The sequence below is a fragment of the Balaenoptera acutorostrata genome, chromosome 4, assembly GCF_949987535.1.
Source record: "Balaenoptera acutorostrata chromosome 4, mBalAcu1.1, whole genome shotgun sequence".
Taxonomy (NCBI): domain Eukaryota; kingdom Metazoa; phylum Chordata; class Mammalia; order Artiodactyla; family Balaenopteridae; genus Balaenoptera; species Balaenoptera acutorostrata.
The window spans coordinates 140,393,549-140,413,787 of record NC_080067.1 but is presented as its reverse complement, the minus strand read 5'-3'; the positions used below and the strand labels follow the sequence as shown (position 1 = coordinate 140,413,787).

General features: G+C 40.8%; 1 protein-coding gene across 1 annotated transcript; it reads left to right on the top strand.

Moving 5' to 3' along the window:
* The first annotated feature begins 14,485 nt into the window (after positions 1-14,485).
* Positions 14,486-18,937, top strand: DNAJC28 (DnaJ heat shock protein family (Hsp40) member C28). Its single transcript, XM_057544857.1, has 2 exons — positions 14,486-14,769; positions 16,057-18,937. Exon 2 carries the CDS (start codon positions 16,088-16,090, stop codon positions 17,246-17,248), a length of 1,161 nt encoding a protein of 386 aa, XP_057400840.1. The 5' UTR covers positions 14,486-14,769; positions 16,057-16,087; the 3' UTR covers positions 17,249-18,937.
* Positions 18,938-20,239: the final 1,302 nt, after the last annotated feature.

Here is a 20,239-nt window from a genome sequence, read left to right as displayed (position 1 = left end):
CCACTTAGCATAATGTTTGTAAGGTCCATGCATGTTGTAATATGTATTGGTACCTCATACATTTTTATGACTGAATAATATTGCACTGTATGGATATATCACATTTTGTTTATCCATTCATCAGTTGATGAACATGTGGGTTGTTTCTACTTTGGGGCTATCATGAATAATGTGGCTGTGAATACTCATGTACAAGTTTTTGTGTGGAAGCATGTTTCCAGTACTCTTGGGTAAATAGGTAGGAGTAGAATTGCTGAATCATTGGTAACTCCATGTTTAACCTTTCAAGAAACTGCAAACTGTTTTCTAAAGGGGCTGTTCCATTTTACATCCCCATCATCAATATATAAGGGTTCTGATTTTTCCACATCCTCACCAACACTTGCTATTGTCTATCATTTTGTCTATCATGATAGACAATGATTGTCTATCATTTTATAGCCATTCCAAGGGTATGAAGGGGTATCCCACTGTGGTTTTGATTTACATTTCCCTAATGACTAATGATGTTAAGCATCTTTTAATGTTTTAGTGGCCATTTGTATGTCTTCTTTGGTGAAATGTCTATTCAAATTCTTTGCTCATTTTAAAACTGAGTTAAATGTCTTTTTATTAATGAGTTGTAAGAGTTCTTTATATATTCTGGATACCAGACCCTTATCAGATACGTGATTTGAAAATATTTTCTCACATTATGTGGCTTGTGTTTTCAGTTTCTCAATGGTATTCTTTGAATCACAAATATTTTTAATTTTGATGAAGTCCAATTTTTCTATTTTTTCTTTTGTTAGTTGTGCTTTCGGTATCAAATCTAAGAAATCATTGCCAAATGCAAGGTCACAAAGATTTACACCTATGTTTCCTTCTAAAAGTTTTAGAGTTTCAGCTCTTACATTTGATCCATCCCAAGTTCATCTTTGTATATAATGTGAAGCAAGGGTTCGACTTCATTCATTTGCAAGTGGATATACAGTTGTCCCAGCACCATTTATTGAAAAATCTATTCTTTCCCCCATTTAATTGTCTTGGCACCCTTGTCAAAAATCAGTTGACCATAAATGTATGAGTTTATTTCTGGACTCTCAATTATATTCCATTTATCTATATGTCTATCCTTATGCCAGTACCACAAAGTCTTGATTACTGTAGCTTTGTAGTGACTTTTGAAATCAGGAAGTGCGACTTCTCTAACTTTGTTCTTTTTTTTCTTTTTTTAAAAATTATTTATTTATTTATTTAGGCTGTGCCTGGTCTTAGTTGCGGCGTGCAGGATCTTCAGTTGTGGCATTTGAACTCTTAGTTGCTGCATACATGTGGGATCTCGTTCCCTGACCAGGGATCGAATCCAGGTCCCCTGCATTGAGAGCGTGGAGTCTTACCCACTGGACCACCAGGGAAGTCCCCTGTTCTTCTTTTTCGAGAGTATTTTTTATATTCTGTGTTCCTTGAATTGCCATATAAATTCATGATCTGCTTGTCAACTTTTTTCAGAAAGGCCGACTGAGATTTTGAAAGGAATTTATTTTAACCTGTAGATTAATTTGGAGAGTATTGCCATCTTAACAATGTTAAGTCTTCCAATCAATGAACACAGGATGTCTTTCCATTTACTTGGGTCTTCTTTCATTTCTTCCAGCAATATTTTATAATTTTTTTAACATCTTTATTGAAGTATAATTGCTTTACATTGTTGTGTTAGTTGCTGCTGTATAACAAACTGAATCAGCTATACATATACATATATCCCCATATCCCCTCCCTCTTGTGTCTCCCTCCCACCCTCCCTATCCCACACCTCCAGGTGGTCACAAAGCACCGAACTGATCTCCCTGTGCTATGCGGCTGCTTCCCCAATAGCTATCTATTTTACATTCAGTAGTGTATTATTTTATAATTTTGAGTGTCTTATACCTCCCTGGTAATGTTTATTCCTAATTGTTTTCTTTTTTCATTTTGATGCTATTTTAAATGGAATTGTTAATTTCTTTTTCAGCTTGTTCAGTGCTAGTTTATAGAAATACAACTTATGTTTGTATTTTGACCTCGTATCCTGCAACTTCGCTGAGTTCATTTATTAAGTCTTGGCAGTGTCTTTATCAACTCTTTAGGATTTTCTATATAGAAGATAATGTCATTGGAAATGTAGTTTTGTGCTCGCTTCGGCAGCACATATACTAAAAAAAAAAAAAAAAAAAAATTGGAACGATACAGGAAATGTAGTTTTACTTCTTTCTTTCCCACTTTTTTCCCAAATAAAATATGTCTTATATTTCTTTTTCTTGTCTAATTTACCTGGTTAAATCTTCAAGTACAATGCTAAATAGAAGTGGTGAGAACTGACATCCTGTCTTGTTGCTAGGGGAACAAGTTTTCAATCCTTCCTTTTAAGTGGATTTTAGTAGATACCCTTTACCAGATTGAGGAAGTTCCTTCCTAGTCCTTGTTTGTTGGGTGTTTTTATTATGAGTGAGAGTTAGATACTGTTAAATGCTTTTTCTGCATCAATTGAGATGATCATGTGTTTTTTTCCTTTCATTCTATCAATGTGGTAGATTAATTGATTTTCATATACTAAATCATCCTTGCTTTCCTAGAATGTCTCTCTTGGTCATGGTGTATAATCTTTTAATATGCTGCTGGATTTGACTTGCTAGTATTTTGTTGAAATTTTTTCATCTATATTCATAAAGCATATTAGTCTGTAGTTTTCTTTTCTTGTAATGTCTTTGTCTGGCTTTGGTGTCAGGATAATACTGACCTCATAGAATGAGGAACATTTAGGAAATGTTTTCTCCTCTTCTATTTTTCTTTTCTTAGCACCCTTCAAATAGGCCTTTACCACCAGGGCAGAGAAAGTTTCAAAACAAATCAAAGTAACTAATTTTATCCCATCAGCTTTGTGCACTAGAAGAGTAGACAAACTGATTCTTCAAGAATTTGGATGGTCACTAATCATTAGAGAAATGCAAATCAAAACCACAATGAGGTATCACCTCACATCAGTCAGAATGGCCATCATCAAAAAACCCACAAACAATAAATGCTGGAGAGGGTGTGGAGAAAAGGGAACCCTCTTGCACTGTTGGTGGGAATGTAAATGGATACAGCCACTATGGAGAACAGTATGGAGGTTCCTTAAAAAACTAAAAATAGAACTACCATATGACCCAGTAATCCCACTACTGGGCATATACCCTGAGAAAACCATAATTCAAAAAGAGTCATGGGGGCTTCCCTGGTGGTGCAGTGGTTGAGAGTCTGCCTGCCAATGCAGGGGACACGGGTTCGAGCCCTGGTCTGGGAAGATCCCACATGCCGCGGAGCAGCTGGGCCCGTGAGCCACAATTACTGAGCCTGCGCGTCTGGAGCTGGTGCTCCGCAAGAAGAGAGGCCGCGATAGTGAGAGGCCCGCGCACCACGATGAAGAGTGGCCCCCACTTGCCACAACTTGAGAAAGCCCTCGCACAGAAACGAAGACCCAACACAGCCATAAATAAATAAAATAAATTTTTAAAAAACAAACAAACAAAAAAAAACGGACGTGTTAAGAAGAGTCATGTACCACAATGTTCATTGCAGCTCTATTTACAATCGCCAGGACATGGAAGCAACCTAAGTGTCCATCAACAGATGAATGGATAAAGAAGATGTAGCACATATATACAATGGAATATTAGCCATAAAAAGAAATGAAATTGAGTTATTTGTAGTGAGGTGGATGGACCTAGAGTCTGTCATACAAAGTGAAGTAAGTCAGAAAGAGAAAAACAAATACCATATGCTAGTACACATATATGGAATCTAAAAAAAAAAAAGGTTCTGAAGAACCTAGGGGCAGGACAGGAATAAAGATGGAGATGTAGAGAATGGACTTGAGGACACGTGGGGGGGAAGGGTAAGCTGGGACGAAGTGAGAGAGTGGCATGGACATATATACACTACCATATGTAAAATAGATAGCTAGTGGGAAGCAGCCGCATAGCACAGGGAGGTCAGCTCGGTGCTTTGTGACCACCTAGAGGGAGGGTGGGAGGGAGACGCAAGAGGGAGGAGATATGGGGATATATGTATATGTATAGCTGATTCACTTTGTTATAAAGCAGAAACTAACACACCATTATAAAGCAATTATACTCCAATAAAGATGTTAAAAATAGTAATAATAATAAATAAATAAATCTCTGGAGAGCCTTTGGGGAAAAAAGAAAGAATTTGGATGGTAAACAGATTTTACTCATTTCTCATTAGCAATTAGAATAAAGAGATTTTACGCATGTGTGGGCATGCACGCAAGAATGAGCGCACACATATGTGCATATGAGTCTGTCAGACTAGCAAAAATTAAAAAGAGATTACCTGGACTTCCCTGGTGGTGCAGTGGTTAAGACTATGCGCTCCCAATGCAGGGGCCCCGGGTTTGATCCCTGGCCAGGGAACTAGATCCCACATGCATGCCACAACTAAGAGTTCACATGCCACAACTAAGGAGCCCGTGTGCTGCAACTAAGGAGCCCACCTGCTGCAACTAAGACCCAGCGCAACCAAAATAAATAAATAAATAATAAATATTTTTTAAAATAAGAGAGAGATTACTAACTCAATGCATTATCAAGGGTGTGTAGAGTAACAGGCAATCACCAATATGCTGGTAGTGAAAACTGGTTCATCCCTTTCAAACATAATTTAGCAATATTTATTTATTCACAAAATACAATGGCCATCTTTCCATGGCTTTGCCTAGAGATCCATGTCAGTCTTTTTACAGGCTGTAGAGGATAGGATGCCTCATAATTTACTTCTTCAATCTCCTGTAGTTATTTGATTCCTCCCCCCTTTTTTTGCTCTTATAAGTAGTGGTTCAAATGAAAATCTTGGACCCTCTTCCTGAAATTTTCAGATGTAATCAAGATCCTAAAGTTTGTGTGAATTCTTTTTATGCTGATCACGGCCTTTTAAATGGAGAATTTATTGATTAAGAACATTCTGTCATTGTTACTTTGTTTTATGTATTTTTGTCATGTTAATGGTTTGGAGAAAAACAATCTGATTTTTCTTACTAGCAGAATTTTACTCCTGTACCTAGAGAAGAGAAGAGAAATGTTTTGTGGTTTGAATCCTTTGAGAAACCACTCGGCATTGGAAATGAGACAGACACCATCATCCCATCTCCCCCCTTTATAAGGCATCCAGTTGAGGATAATAAATGGTCCTTGAGAGGCTGGGTGGATGGCAAACTTCAGTGTTTCTATTTTCTACATGAAGTTTTGAAACTTGGAGCGCATTTCAGAGGCAAGGCAGGGAGAAGGAAGGAGATGAGAGGTGTAAGGCAGGAGAACAGGATGCCTACAGGCAACTTTTAGGAAGTTTTGCTTGGTGGCTTTGAATGGAACCCTCCCCTCCGTGTCCTCTAATCTTCAGTGAAATGTCCATTTTTCAGTGACATCTTATAATATGAAGAGAAGTACCCAAACCTGCCCCAGAGCTGTAGGAGGCAGTAATAAAGGCTCCCAGGAGCCTTGCTGAGAAATTATTTCTTATTCTTAGCACTTTTGTCAGCTGATGATTTGGACACAAAGAATATGTTTAAATATCTAATAAATGGGGCTTTCCCAGTGGTGCAGGGGTTAAGAACCTGCCTGCCAATGCAGGGGACACGGGTTTGAGCCCTGGTCTGGGAAGATCCCACATGCTGCGGAGCAACTAAGCCCATGCGCCACAACTACTGAGCCTGCGCTCTAGAGCCCGTGCTCCACAACTACTGAGCCTGCGTGCCACAACTACTGAAGCTCACGCACCTCGAGCCCGTGCTCCGCAAGAAGAGAAACCACCGCAATGAGAAGCCCACGCACGGCAATGAAGAGTAGCCCCCACTCGCGGCAACTAGAGAAAGCCCATGCGTAGCAACGAAGGCCCAATGCCACCAAAAATAAATAAATAAAACAAATAAATTAAAAAAGAAAATCTAATAAATGACTTAACAACAGTCTGGTACTACTAACTACATTTTGAAACCATTTCTCCTAGAGTTGAGATTGTTAATTTAGAAAGCTATGTGCCAAGCCAATATGCAAATACTCTAGCACTTCTTTTCCTTCTGCAGCACTTCAGCATGTTTGTCCTCTGGATGGGGAGGATCATAGGAAAACATCGTGCAGTAGACTGCCACTAACTGTATGGCCTTGGGCATGTCATTTTTCTCTCTCAGATGAGTAAGACTACATGATTTCGAAGGTCCCTTCTAGTTCCAACATTCTTCTATTCCTTGATTAGCAACTCTAGCACATCATAATAGATCTAGGAGGAAATACAGGAAAAAGAGAAAAGAGAAAAAATGGTCCACAGCAGAATCCCCGATCCTCAGCATTATTGACATTTTGGGCCGGATAGTTCTTTATTGTAGGGGCTGTCCTGTGCACTGCAGGATGTTGAACAGCATCCTTGGTCTCTACTCACCAGATGCCAGTGACAATTCTCAGTTGTGGCCATCAATACTGTCTCCAGACATTGCCAAATGTGCCCTGAAAGGCAAAATCTTCCTCCTCCCCAGTTGAGAATCAGTGGTCTACAGTCACTCAAAGAAGGATCTCAGGGTCTAGTCAGTTTGCCTCAGATGTGGTCAATGGACCCCCTGCATCAGTATCATCTGAAAATGCATTAAAGATACAGATTCTGGCTCTATGCAGCACCACAGAATTAGAATCTCTAGAGGTAGCATCTGGAATTATTAAGAAGCTCCTCAGGTCACTCTTTTTTTTTTTTTTTATAAATTTATTCATTTAGTTATTTATTTTGGCTGTGTTGGGTCTTCATTTCTGTGCGAGGGCTTTCTCTAGTTGCGGCGAGCGGGGGCCACTCTTCATCACGGTGCGCGGGCCTCTCACTATCGCGGCCTCTCTTGTTGCAGAGCACAGGCTCCAGACGCGCAGGCTCAGTAGTTGTGCCTCATGGGCCCAGTTACTCTGCAGCATGTGGGATCTTCCCAGACCAGGGCTCGAACCCATGTCCCTTGTATTGGCAGGCGGATTCTCAACCACTGCACCACCAGGGAAGCCCTCAGGTCACTCTTTTGAACACTATAGGGTGAGAACTCTGCTCTAGGCCCTCCCAGTTCAAATCTGAAGAGGGTCATCAAACACTACTCTGCTTGAATTCAGATTAGCCCAAAAGAAGGAAAGAGACTCCAAGTTCCTGATTCTGACTATAGAAACACTGAATTCAAAACAAACCCTGACACAGTGCTCACCACATCCTTTACAACATTAGCTCATTGAATCCATATAGCAATATTACCAGGTGGATACCATCATCACTCCCTTTTTATAAATGAGGAAACTGAGGCACAGAGGAGTTAAGTCACTTGCCCAAGAACATTCATTGAGTGCTAGGCATATCCAAGATTTGAACAAAGGCAGTAAGGATCCAGGGCACATGTACTTAACACTCTGCTTCACTTTAATAGATCTGTCGGGACACAATGGCAAAGCAAGGAGTTAATCAGGGAAAGAGACGGCCAAGAAGAGCCCTCCTGGAATCTAGTCAACTCTGAGTTTGGGAAAGTCACGTGCACACAGTAGGTTGCACCTACTCAGGAGCAATCAGAGCAGGACATGAGCAAACTTGAAAGTGTTCCCCAAGCTACACACAGAACTGCCCATCCAGGGCAGAAGCCTCACTGGCACAAGGGGCTTAAACACAATATCTTACTAAGATTGGTTCACCAATAAGCTACTCTGACCCAGAAGCAACTTCTAGGAAGCCAGGCCTAAAAATACCATACTCATCCCTGGCAGTCTGAAAACAGTGTGCATGCCCAAGGCTGTGCCCTTTCAGGAACGATCAGAGAGGAAACCTCCAAGTTACTATTCCCTGGCTGAACAAGAGGCAAAAACATAAATTCCCTGAACCATGATAGCCACACACACATACAGTGGTAAAGAGCAAAAATCTAACTGGCTAGGAGGGCTTAAGCACAACCTTTGCCCAATAAGTGTCTTATTCCCACGCAGAGGCAACCCCTAAATAGCCATGTTAAAAGAAAAAAGCAAGAGGGGAAAATCTGAGCAAGAACATCAGAGGCTACACATTGTGGAGAAACAGACTTGGCAGGATTAGTTCAGCCAAGTCACTAGACAAACAGACAACAAAGCAAATAACAACCACCTTTAGAGGGGGGAAATCAGTATCCAAAGTTGCTACAATATATTACCTAAAATGTCCAATTTTCAACAAAAAATTACAAGACATGCAAAAAATAGGAAAGTGTGACCCATATACAGGAAAAAAAGTAGGCAATGAAAACTGCCTTTGAAGGGGCCTGAATGGTGCACTTTGCAAAGACTTCAAAGCAGCCATTATAAATATGTACAAAGAATTAAAAGACAGGGGGACTTCCCTGGTGGTCCAGTGGGTAAGTCCATATGCCGCAACTAAAGATCCCACATGCCACAACAAAGATCCCACGTGCCGCAACTAAGACCTGGCGCAGCCTAAATAAATAAATAAATATTTTTTAAAAAAAGAATTAAAAGACGGTGTCATGAAAATGTCTCATCAAATATAGAATATTAATAAAGAGAAATTATTAAGATTCAAATAGAAATTCTGAAGTTGAAAAATATAACATTTGAAATGAAAACTTCACTAGAGGGACTCAGTAGATTTGGGGTTTTTAAAAAGTTTTTATTTTTTATTTTTATATTTTTAATTAAATAATTAATTTTATTTATTAGGCTGTGTTGGGTCTTAGTTGTGGCATGCGGGATCTTTTGTTGCGGCACACAGGCTCTTTGTTGTGGCTCACAGGCTTCTCTCTAGTTGTGGTGCACAGGCTCCAGAGCGTGAGGGCTCAGTAGTTGCGGCATGTGGGCTCTAGAGTGCATGGGCTCGGTAGTTGCCCTGCAGCATGTGGGAGCTTAGTTCCCCGACCAGGGATCGAACCGAGTCCCCTGCATTGGAAAGCGGATTCTTTACCAATGGACCACCAGGGAAGTCCCCTCAGTAGTAGATTTGAGCTGGCAGAAGAAATGGTGAACTTGAAGATAGATCAAATAGAGATTATCCAACCTGAGGAACAGAGAGAAAAAAGAATGAAGAAAAATAAACAGAGCCTCAGAGAAATCTGACACCATTAAATACACCATCAAATGCATAATGGGGGTGTCAGAAGGAGAGAAAGGGATGAGAAAAACAACTGAAGAAATAATGGCTGAGAACATCCCAAATTTTATGGAAAAACATTCATTTATCATCCAAGAAGCTCCATGAACTCCAAGCAGGATAATCTCAAAAAGATTCACATCCAGACACATCAGAGCTAAAATGTTTAAAGCCAAAGATAATGAATGTACATGGTAGTAGATACCAGGGGAATTCGGATCACATAGGACTTTAATTATTGAACAAACCCAATGCATAAGAGAAAAAGAACATAATGGATCTTAACTTCAGATAAAAATTCTTTACCTATAAATGAAGTCCCAGGTTTCCCAAGGATTGATGAAGGCTTTCCACCCTGCAGTTGGGATCTCAAAAAAGGGAAGAAAGAAAAGAAAAAGAAAACGGTAACTATGTGAGGTGATGATATGTTAATTTGTTAATTAGCATGGTTGTGATGATTATTTCACAATTATACATATATGAAATTATCAAGTTGTGCACCTTACATGTATACAATTTTTGTCAATTATACCTCAATAAAGTTGGAAACAAATTTTGAAGGATGAGAAAAACATAGTGTTGTGCTGTAAAGCAGTGATTTTGATAAACAGGTTGGGTAAATATAATATGGGTTGGAGTCAATTTAAATCTCGATTCTCAGGCAGCTGATGTGCACTTGTTTCCCCATTAGTAGCCTGCAATTAGAGTGAAGTATATACATTATTCATAGTTTCAAGGAACAGAAAGCACTAGAGATCAGCACCAGTCAAATGCAGATAATTCAGGCTCAAATGACAATAAATCACCTTGTTAATTCGATGCCAAAAATGAAAACTGGCATCCTGGGTTGGGGAAGGCAGTATTCCATTAGCAAATTTCCACAAATCCTGCGTGTGGCCCTTACTGACCACCTTAGAATGGTTCAATAACTGGGCAACCCACCTGCGAAGAGGGAAAACGGAAAAATATCTAAAAGAGTGCGAATCTCCTCTTTTCCAGGGTACCTTTTCCCAACCCCCCTAGACTTTAGGTGTTTGTTATGCTAATTAAGTTAATCTACTGCCTCTTTAAAAAAAATTTTGGCCACACCGTGCAGCATGCTGGACCAGAGATAAAATCCAGGCCTCTGCAGTGAAAGCACTGAAACCTAACCATTAGGCCGCCAGGGAATTCCCTCGTTGTCTTTCTTTTAAAGCTGACACTGTCTACAGCCAACTCTTCCTTGATCAAATAGAGTAAAAAATGAATTAATACACTCAAACTAACATAATACTGTACCTCAACTCTATTTCAATAAAATAAACAAAAAAAGGAATTGAGATGAATTGAGAATCATATTTCATAGTAAATGAATTGAGAAGCATATTTCATAGTGCTTCTGGGAATTGTAGCTTCAGAAGATAAGCTTCGCAAACATCATTGAAAAATATGTGATTTTAGGATGCAAATGGAACCATAAATCAAGCTTCAGGGGAGTGTGATTTTGGTTACTATGGCATCACAACTTATTGGAAATAAATCAACTTCTTTGCAGTTACCACAGAACCAGCAAATGAAAGAAAGGGGAAAAAAAGAAACAGATGGATTAAAAGAGTCCTCACTTGCTTTATTTTCTTTTTTTAATATTTATTTATTTTGGCTGCAGCAGGTCTTAGTTGTGGCATCTCCGTTGCGGCATGCGGGATCTTTAGTTACAGCATGAGGACTTCTTAGTTGCAGCATGCATGTGGGATCTAGTTCCCTGACCAGGGATCGAACCTGGGCCCCCTGCATTGGGATCTCAGAGTCTTAACCACTGGACCACCAAGGAAGTCTTGAGCCTTCACTTGCTTTAGTCAAAGTGTGAAACTACATCTGAGAGTACAAAGAGAAAAGAGGTTACTTTTGTAGTGCCATGCTTCTTGCAGTAAGTAGCTCAGTGAAGTATTTAATATAACTATAAGGTAAGAAAATTTGTTTTCTGGTAACTTTTTAAAAATATCACACATCTATTTCCCACCCACTCAGAAACAGAATTAATGATTAAGTTTTGGTGTGCTAACTAAATTCATGCCAATTCTCTACCCTCCCTTGTTTATGGGGAAATCTGTTTCAAAATGCTCAACTCTATTCTGAGAGCATGGAATTATGAAAAAGATGTTCCAGACTAGGAAATGTCACACACATCTAATCCAACACACTTTAATTTAAAACCAGCCCTATGTGTAAGATTATACTACAACCCAGCTGACAAACTGGAGGTAATAATTAGACTTTGTGGAAAATAATAGATTGAGGTTCAAGCATGTTGATTTGAATCATGACATAACCTTAAAGTGGTTAATAATTTTATATAGAAAATGAACAGGTTTTTAAAAGTCTGTGGAAGTACTTCCCTGGTGGTCCAGTGGTAAAGAATCCGCCTTACAATGCAAGGACGCGGGTTCGATCCCTGGTTAGGGAACTAAGATCCCACATGCTGCGGGGCAACTAAGCCCACACGCCACATCTACTGAGCTCGCGTGCCTCAACTAGAGCCTGTGTGCTGCAGACTACAGAGCCCACGTGCCCTGGAACCTACGCGCCACAACTAGAGAGAGAAAAGCCGCACGCCACCACTAGAGAGAAGCCCACGTGCTACAATGAAGAGCCTGCGCGCCACAACAAAAGATCCCGCATGCCTCAGTGAAGATCCCGCATGCCACAACTAGGACCTGATGCAGCCAAAAATAAATAATAAATAAATCTTAAAAAAAATAGTCTATGGAGTTTAAATAAGCGAGGTAGCATGATCACATTAAAAATGCTAGTCAACCAGGAATTCCCTGGTGGTTTAGTGGTTAGGATTCGGCGCTTTCACCGTGGCCTCGGTTCAATCCCCGGCCACGGGAACTGCCAACAAGCGGTACAGCCAAAATTAAAAAAAAAAAAAAAAGTTAGTCAACCTACATGTTTGGTTCTGACTCTAAATTTGATCCTCTGATCACATCTTATAATCTTTAGGACTGTTGACTGCAGAGTATGCAGGCACCTTCTACAAGGAAAAGAACTAGGACTTCACTGGTGGTCCAGTGGTTGAGAATCTGCCTGCCAATGTAGGGGACACGGGTTTGAGCCCTGGTCCGGAAGGATCCCACATAGCCACAACTACTGAAGCCCGGGTGCTCTAGAGCCCACGCACCGCAACTACTGGAGCCCGCGCTCCGCAACAAGAGAAGCCACTGCAATGAGAAGCCCGCTCGCCGCAACTAGAGAAAGCCCACAGGCAGCAACAAAGACCCAACACAGCCAAAAAAAAAAAGAAAAGAACAGAACTATATTTTAATTCTTTTGGTTTTTTTTCTGTTTTAATGAGAACTATATTTTCAAATGGTGGACTCTTTCTGCCCATAACTAAACTGAGGAAGACCTGCTGACTTAAAAGTCCATGGGTTGGGGATTCCCTGGCAGTCCAGTTGTTAGGGTTCTGCGCTTCCACTGCAGGTGGCACTGGTTCCATCCCTGGTGAGGGAAACTAAGATCCCAGATCCCACAAGCCATGTGGCATGGCCAAAAAAAATAAATAATAATATTGTATCTATGTTAAATCTGCTGAATTTGATAACAGTGCTAGGATGATGTAAGAGCACACCCTTGTTTTGAGGAAACAAATACTTAAGTACTTCAGGGTAAAGGGATGTAAAACATGTAATTACTTTTAAATACTGAAGTACTTTGGGGTAAAGGAACATAATATATGCAATTACTTTTAAATAATTTAGAAAGAAATACATACATGGAGAAAGAGAGAAAATGGTAAAGCAACTCTTGGTAGCTGAACCAATACCAGAAACTGCCTACCTCCACCATTTCATATACATAAGAAAAATAATCCCCCAAGTCAGTTAGCTAATTTACACTTTGCAGCTGAAAGCGTGCTTTACTGATAACTCAGCTGACTCCAATTCACCTTCTACATGTACAGAATCACACTATAGAACTGACATTCTGAAAACAGAAATGGACTTAAGAGTCCCAGTAACTTACAGAGTCTAGTCACTTAACCAAGTCACTTAACTGCTCGCGGTTAAAGTATAGTTACTTATAAGATGCAAACATCAAAATGGCATTTGTGATGAGTGCATTGTAAAATGCAAAGTGCTATATAAGTATGGGTAGTTTCTAAAACTGTTTGTGCTTTTTTTAAACCCTTTTATAGCTTTGTTTAAAATGTTGGCTAGAAGAGTTAAAACTTGTAAACATTTTCTTTCGCACAGGAGTTCTTCTATGCTCATTGTTTGCTTATAAGGAAATACTTCTGAATAAGAATTTAACCATTTTCTGCACACCTACATAGAAGGTAACAAATTATTACACTGTCTATAACTCAGAAGCCTGTCTAGACTAGTACCTATTTCTGGCTTCTTTTAGGAGACACAATCATAACAAAAATATTTAATGTGCCAGGCATTGTGCAAAGTGGCTTACATACATTGTGTAATTCTCACAAAAACTCAGTGAGTTCGATGCAATTATTATTTCATCATCAGTAAAATGGGGAAAACAACAGCAATTACCTCACAGGTCTGTTGTAAGGATTTGAAAAGACTATACATAGAGCATTTAGCACAGTGCCTGGCCAAAAGTAACTGCTAAATACAGTTTACCATTTGTTGGTACCTTCATTTTACAGATAAACAGACACAGAAAAAAGGCAAGTGTAAGCCATAGGATTTTCAACTCAGGTCTGACTCTCCAAGTTTCTGTCGCTTTCTTTGTTCTTTCTTTTTTTACAATTATCTCCTCGTACAGTAGGGGGAAAAAGTAAATCCCCATGATAGTGGCTGAACTTAAAGCCAGGAAACACCTAATTTAATTGTCTTCGACTGTGCTCACCCCCTACCAACGCCGGGCAGAGTGAGCTGCTCACTACGTTCTTGAACTAATGAAAGACTAGGTTTCTAACCCGGGTGAGCTAGATCTTTCTGGGCTGGGTAGTTTCCTCGTCTCTGAGCTGGTGTCCCCGGCTGCAGACCCGAAGAGGCTGTTCAGGTCCTGTTCGGGGAAACGGACTTGTCTTCACCTCCTCAAAAACCAATTTACCGAGGGCCACTGCCCTCCGACCCAATAGGACTTGAAGGATCCCAACCTACATTCGCCTACGATAACTCCTATATGTCTCCACCACTTCCACGGCGACATTCTCGGAGCCCGGCTCTCCCCCCGCCTTCCTCTTGGCAGGCGCAGGCGCGCGGCAGAGTTCTGCGCGCGCCGCACTTCCCGGCAAACTACAGCTCCCAGAATCCCCGTCGATCGATCCACCTCCCATTCGAGGTGGGGGCGGAGGCGGAGCAGATTGTCTGGGGCGGGGCGTAGCCTCTGGAAATGTCCTGCTGTGTCCTCTTGGGAAGAGTTCGTTTTAAAAGGGATTCTGGGGTTCCCTGGTAAGGTAGGACATCTGTTCCTATTAGGTATATTACTGCCCTCCGCACCCCGAGGGTTCCCTCAGTGTAAAACGCAGGTGGTCTAGTCCAGCGGAGACACTTGCCCCCGGCCACCTCGGGGAAGCCTGAGGAGTGAAGGGCCCATCGGTCACGCATGCGCACAGGCGTAGCATGGGGGCGGGAGCCGCTGAGCCCGTTCCCAGCATCAGAGGTGAGTAGGGGGCGGGGCGGCGGGGGGCGGGGCGTGTCCCGGGTTGGGTCTCCCACTTCCCCGCGAAGGCCACGGTTCGCACAATCACTACCATCCCAATCAACTCTGAAACTCCCAGACCCCAGTTGTCCGGAAAATTGGAGTCCCCAGGAGCTCAGTTTTAGCGTTTATACATCAAAATCCTGTTTTCAATTAAACCACCTCCAGCATTTCACTGCCATTACCTGTGTACAAGACTTTCTCCTCTACTATACCGTGCTTTTTTAAAAAAATAAATTTATTTATTTATTTTTGGCTGCGTTGGGTCTTCGTTGCTGCACGCAGGCTTTCTCTAGTTGTGGCGAGCGGGGGCTACTCTTGGTTGCAGTGCACGGCCTTCTCATTGCGGTGGCTTCTCTTGTCGCAGAGCACGGGCTCTAGGTGCGTGGGCTTCAGTAGTTGTGGCACGTGGGCTCAGTAGTTGTGGCTCACGGGCTCAGTAGTCGTGGCGCATGGGCTTAGTTGCTCCGCAGCATGTGGGATCTTCCCGGACCAGGGCTCGAACCCGTGTGCCCTGCATTGGCAGGCGGATTCTTAACCACTGCACCACCAGGGAAGCCCTATACCATGCATTTTAAAAATAATAGCTAACGTATTGGGAGGCCTCACCCTTCATCTTGGTTTTCCGGCATGCAGCAGATAGCTCCTTCCTAACAACCTGCAGAGCTTAAAGTCTTTTGGACACTTGATTCTATTCAATTTAGTGTCAGACTAGGTACATACTTTGTCATGTTCTCTGATTGTTTCACATAAGTCTTCTCATGACAAGACTCCTTGGGACGATAAAGACAATGATACACTCACTAACTAAAGAAATGGTGGTGCCAATGAAGTTTATAATCTGCTGGGGATACAGACAATTAAGCAAGGGGCTTATTGTGCCCTAACCCTAACCATTTTGCTTACACCTTGCTATGGGACTTGGTTATGTTGCATAACCTTCTGGGCCTACATTTTCTCACAAAATGAGAAGATTGGACTAGATGATCTCTGAGAACTTGCCAGCTCTAAAATTCTGTGGTTAGTTAGTGAGGAGTAGAATCCAGATTATATCACAATATGTTAATGCAAAGCATCATCAACTTCCATTTCTCTGCTAACATAAATGAAATATAGCTATAAGAATTTTGGCAGCAGCATTAGAAAGAACTACCCCTTGTTGTACTGTAATTTAATCCTTATTGCTGAAAATATAAATTTAGCTGATAATACAACTGTCTTCACCCTATATTTGTTGTCGTTTTATAGATCATTGCTAGGAAGAACTCTGGGTACAATAATGAACACAGTGTATGTGATGATGGCTCAAATCTTAAGATCTCACCTGATAAATGCTTCAGTGATTCCTAACCAAATGAAAATGGGTCCATATCTTGGTGTCATTAGAACTAGAATGATGTCAACTCATAAATCCAAAAAGAAGATGAGAGAATATTATAGGCTGCTGAATCTGGATGAAGGATGCTCTGCAGATGATATCAGGGAATCTTTTCGTAAGCTTGCCAAGCAATACCATCCAGACGGTGGCTCTAGTACTGCTGATTCTGCAACATTTATAAGGATCGAAGAAGCTTATAGGAAGGTGCTTTCCCACGTGATAGAACAAACAAATGCCAGACAGAGTAAAGTTGAAGAAACAGAAGAAGAAGAAGAAAAAATCAAATATAACACACCCCAACACCGGCATTACTTAAGTTTTGAGGGTATTGGTTTTGGGACTCCAAGTCAACGAGAGAAGCAGTATAGGCAATTTAGAGCAGACCGTGCAACTGAGCAAGTGATGGAATACCAAAAGGAGAAACTGCAAAGCCAGTATTTCACCAATAGTGTAACTGTTAAAGATGTAAGACACAGTAAGGAACAAAAGATAACTCAAGCAATAGAACGTTTGGTGGAGGATCTCATTCAGGAATCAATGGCAAAAGGAGACTTTGACAATCTCAGTGGGAAAGGAAAACCTCTAAAAAAATTTTCTGGCTGTTCATATATTGATCCCATGACTCACAACCTGAACAGAATATTGATAGATAATGGATACCAACCAGAATGGATCCTAATGCAAAAGGAAATAAAGGATACTATTGATCAACTCAGAGAGGCAATATTAGTGTCAAGGAAAAAACTTGGGAATCCAATGACACCAACTGAACAGAAACAGTGGAACCAAGTTTGTGAGCAGTTTCAAGAAAACATCAAAAAACTAAACAAGCGAATTAATGACTTTAATTTAATTGTTCCCCTTCTGACCAGGCAAAAAGTCCATTTTGATGCACAGAAAGAAATTGCCAGAGCCCAGGAAATATATGAGACCTTTATAAAAACACAAGAAGTCACAGATAAAAACCCAAATAACTTTGATCAGGGAGAAGGAGAGAAAACACCTGGAGTCAAGACAGGTTTCTTTAACTGGATGAATGTGTGGCAATTTATTAAAATATGACCATCTCGTTGTTCACAGAACTGCCCCCAATCATTTTCAGTAGTACTGACATCACACATAGAGGCTGAGATTTCTTTCTGTAACACAAGAGTCTGAGAACTGTGTGCCTCTGTACTTTTCACAAAACAAGTCATATCTCCAGTGATGTGTAGATGAGAGAGCTGTAAGAAACTAAGTCAGAGAAATATTCAACCAGCTTTGCTCTGAGGATATGGCAAAACAAGAGGAGAACTTACTTTTAAGGAAACAATTTAATACATTTCAGAGCGTAAATGTCGGTCATCAGGTGAAAGGAGTTAGGATAGGGACTCAGGCTGGGAATCATAAAGGGTATTCCAAAGTCTTAGTGCAGTTTTAAACTCTAATAAGCTAAAAACAGTTGCTGTTTGCCATCTTCAAACATAGGTACTTCAACAACAACTAAGAATGTATCATGAAAGGTCACAAAATGAAAGAAGTATGGAATGTAGGCAACTAAACCTCCAAATGATGTATGTTTTTCACAAGTTTGCTGCATTTATATGCCTGAGGTTATTAAAGCACAAATTTTTCTAAGACTTTTGGGACATTCTCTATATGGTTGGAAATGTTAAGATCAGAAAATTAGCCTAGTGGAGTTATGACACTCTTCTTTTTTATAAAGCCCTTCTCTCTGGGTAGTGAATAAAGAAACCACCAAATATCTTGGTTGTACTTTTTCCTGCCTAACTTCATGAGCCATTGGCAGCATAGATCCATCAGCCAAGCTAGCTGATTTAGCTATTCTAGAAATAGATTCCAGTGTCCACTTTTAAAGAGTTTGAAAGTATTTTCTGACCTTTCAGAGGTGGGAAAAAAAAAATCCTTGGGCTCAATGGAAACAAGATATCACGTTTGGCTTCATCTCTAATCAGAGTTGAAATGTTAGGTTTACATAAACCTACCTGAAGCCTCTCTTTGTTACGTATCAAACTCCCCAGAGGCTTTTTCAGTGATATGAAAATCTCAGTTTACTGTCTTAGGGATCCAATTTCCTGTCTTAGGAACCCTTTAATAAACAAAGATAAGGTGCCCACTTGCACCTTTGGCAAATGACAGGAGATTGACATCCATGAGATTGTGTCCCAACCACTTTCAGAAAGATCTGACTTCTTTAGGTTTGTGTAACTGCCTTATTCACAGAATTGGGCAACTAGAGGATAATGGAGAGTGGTCAAAAGGAGCAGGTCTGTTTCCTTATTTAATTCGGAGCGCTGTACTATGGAAGTGCCTCAGAAGCATGTCACTTGCCCCTCTGATTTTGGAAGAACAAGTTACTTTGTAAAGTGTGTGATAGTTAAATAAAATTACATCTTCAAAAGGAAATTTCAGACCTTTCTGCTTACATGATGGGGCATTAATTGGCATATGTGATTACTTTATTGAATGAGTTATCATTAGCTTCTGCAATGATATATTATTCTAAATACAATTGTGAACAGTGTGAAATAAGAGTTTATAATAAAAACTATAGTTCCAAAACATTTTAGAAGGCTATGATTCTGTGAAGCTTGTTAAATATTAGAATTAGAAATATGATACCTAATTACATTGCAGCAACATATATGAATGAAACCATTTTTGCTATTAGTTAATGAGAAGACAGAGTTATCAGAAAACTCCAGTAATTCCTAATTTCAGCACAGCACACTTTATGTTTGTAAATGTTGTCTATATTAATAAAGTTAATAAGGTTAATTAATAAAGTTAATTTTAATGATTAAAGTTAATTTTAATGATTGTTCTATAAACAACTAATAGTAATAAAAAGCATATTTTTGCCTGGCCATCTAAGTTAATCTTTTTTATCTTTTTTTTTTTTTTTAATTTATTTATTTATTTATGGCTGCGTTGGGTCTTCGTTTCTGTGCGAGGGCTTTCTCTAGTTGCGGCAAGTGGGGGCCACTCTTCATCGCGGTGCGCGGGCCTCTCACTGTCACGGCCTCTCCCGTTGCAGAACACAGGCTCCAGACGCACAGGCTCCAGACGCACAGGCTCAGCAATTGTGGCTCATGGGCCCAGCCGCTCCGCGGCACGCGGGATCCTCCCAGACCAGGGCTCGAACCCGTGTCCCCCACAACGGCAGGCAGACTCTCAACCACCGCGCCACCAGGAAAGCCCTTTTTTATCTTTTTTATGGATAATGTTAAAACTGACTGAGACATGGACTATTCTTTTTTTTTTTTTTTTGACTATTCTTGTTAAGAAGGCAAGTTTGCCTATGTAAAAACAGATTCACTTATTTAAATAACTAAGTTCCAGGCCAGAAAAAAAGATTTGGGCCGGTTCATTGGAGTTTGTGGAATCGGAATCTGACACTTACCTCTCTTTTGATGTATTGGGTTAGCCAAAACGTTTGTTCCGGTTTTTCCGTAACATCTCATGGATGTTGGTGACCCAACAGCTTGAGGATAGATCCTCAGATCACAGATCACAGGCTTTTATCTCTGAGCTGTGTCCTTGTTCTGTGTGCCTGAGGTTCAGCCTCAGTAGTCTGGTCCCTCAGGACTATAGTTTTAAGTTCCTTGATAGAACGACTACATTATTATTCTTTTTCTTCATCGTGCTCCCAGGATATAGCCCTGCTCTTTGGGGTACCCCTCCTAGAGATGGGAGTCCCCTGTAACGTCTCTATGGCTGGGGCCATACTTCCGTGCTACCAACTGCCTGAGTCCCCATCCCTGGGCCTCAGCCACCTTCTGGGACATTTCCAATACCTCTCAGGCACAACTCATGCTGATTTGCCTGTTGCTAGAAGTACTGATTTTCCTTTTCGACAAAGTTCTGTTCATTCAACATACGGTTACTGCAGTCCTGCAAGGCAATCCACCATTCCACCATCTGGATTCTCAGAAATCAGTAACTGGGGTGGGGTGCAGCAGAAGGACGCCTCACCCCCAAATGTAGCCCTCAGATACTTAACTTTGCTTGGTATTCCTGCTGCCACTGTGACCCAGGTCCCGGGGTGGGGGC

Bases quoted from the DNA above. Each gene is read 5' to 3' on its own strand.
- DNAJC28 (XM_057544857.1), top strand. From the start codon at position 16,088: ATGAACACAGTGTATGTGATGATGGCTCAAATCTTAAGATCTCACCTG.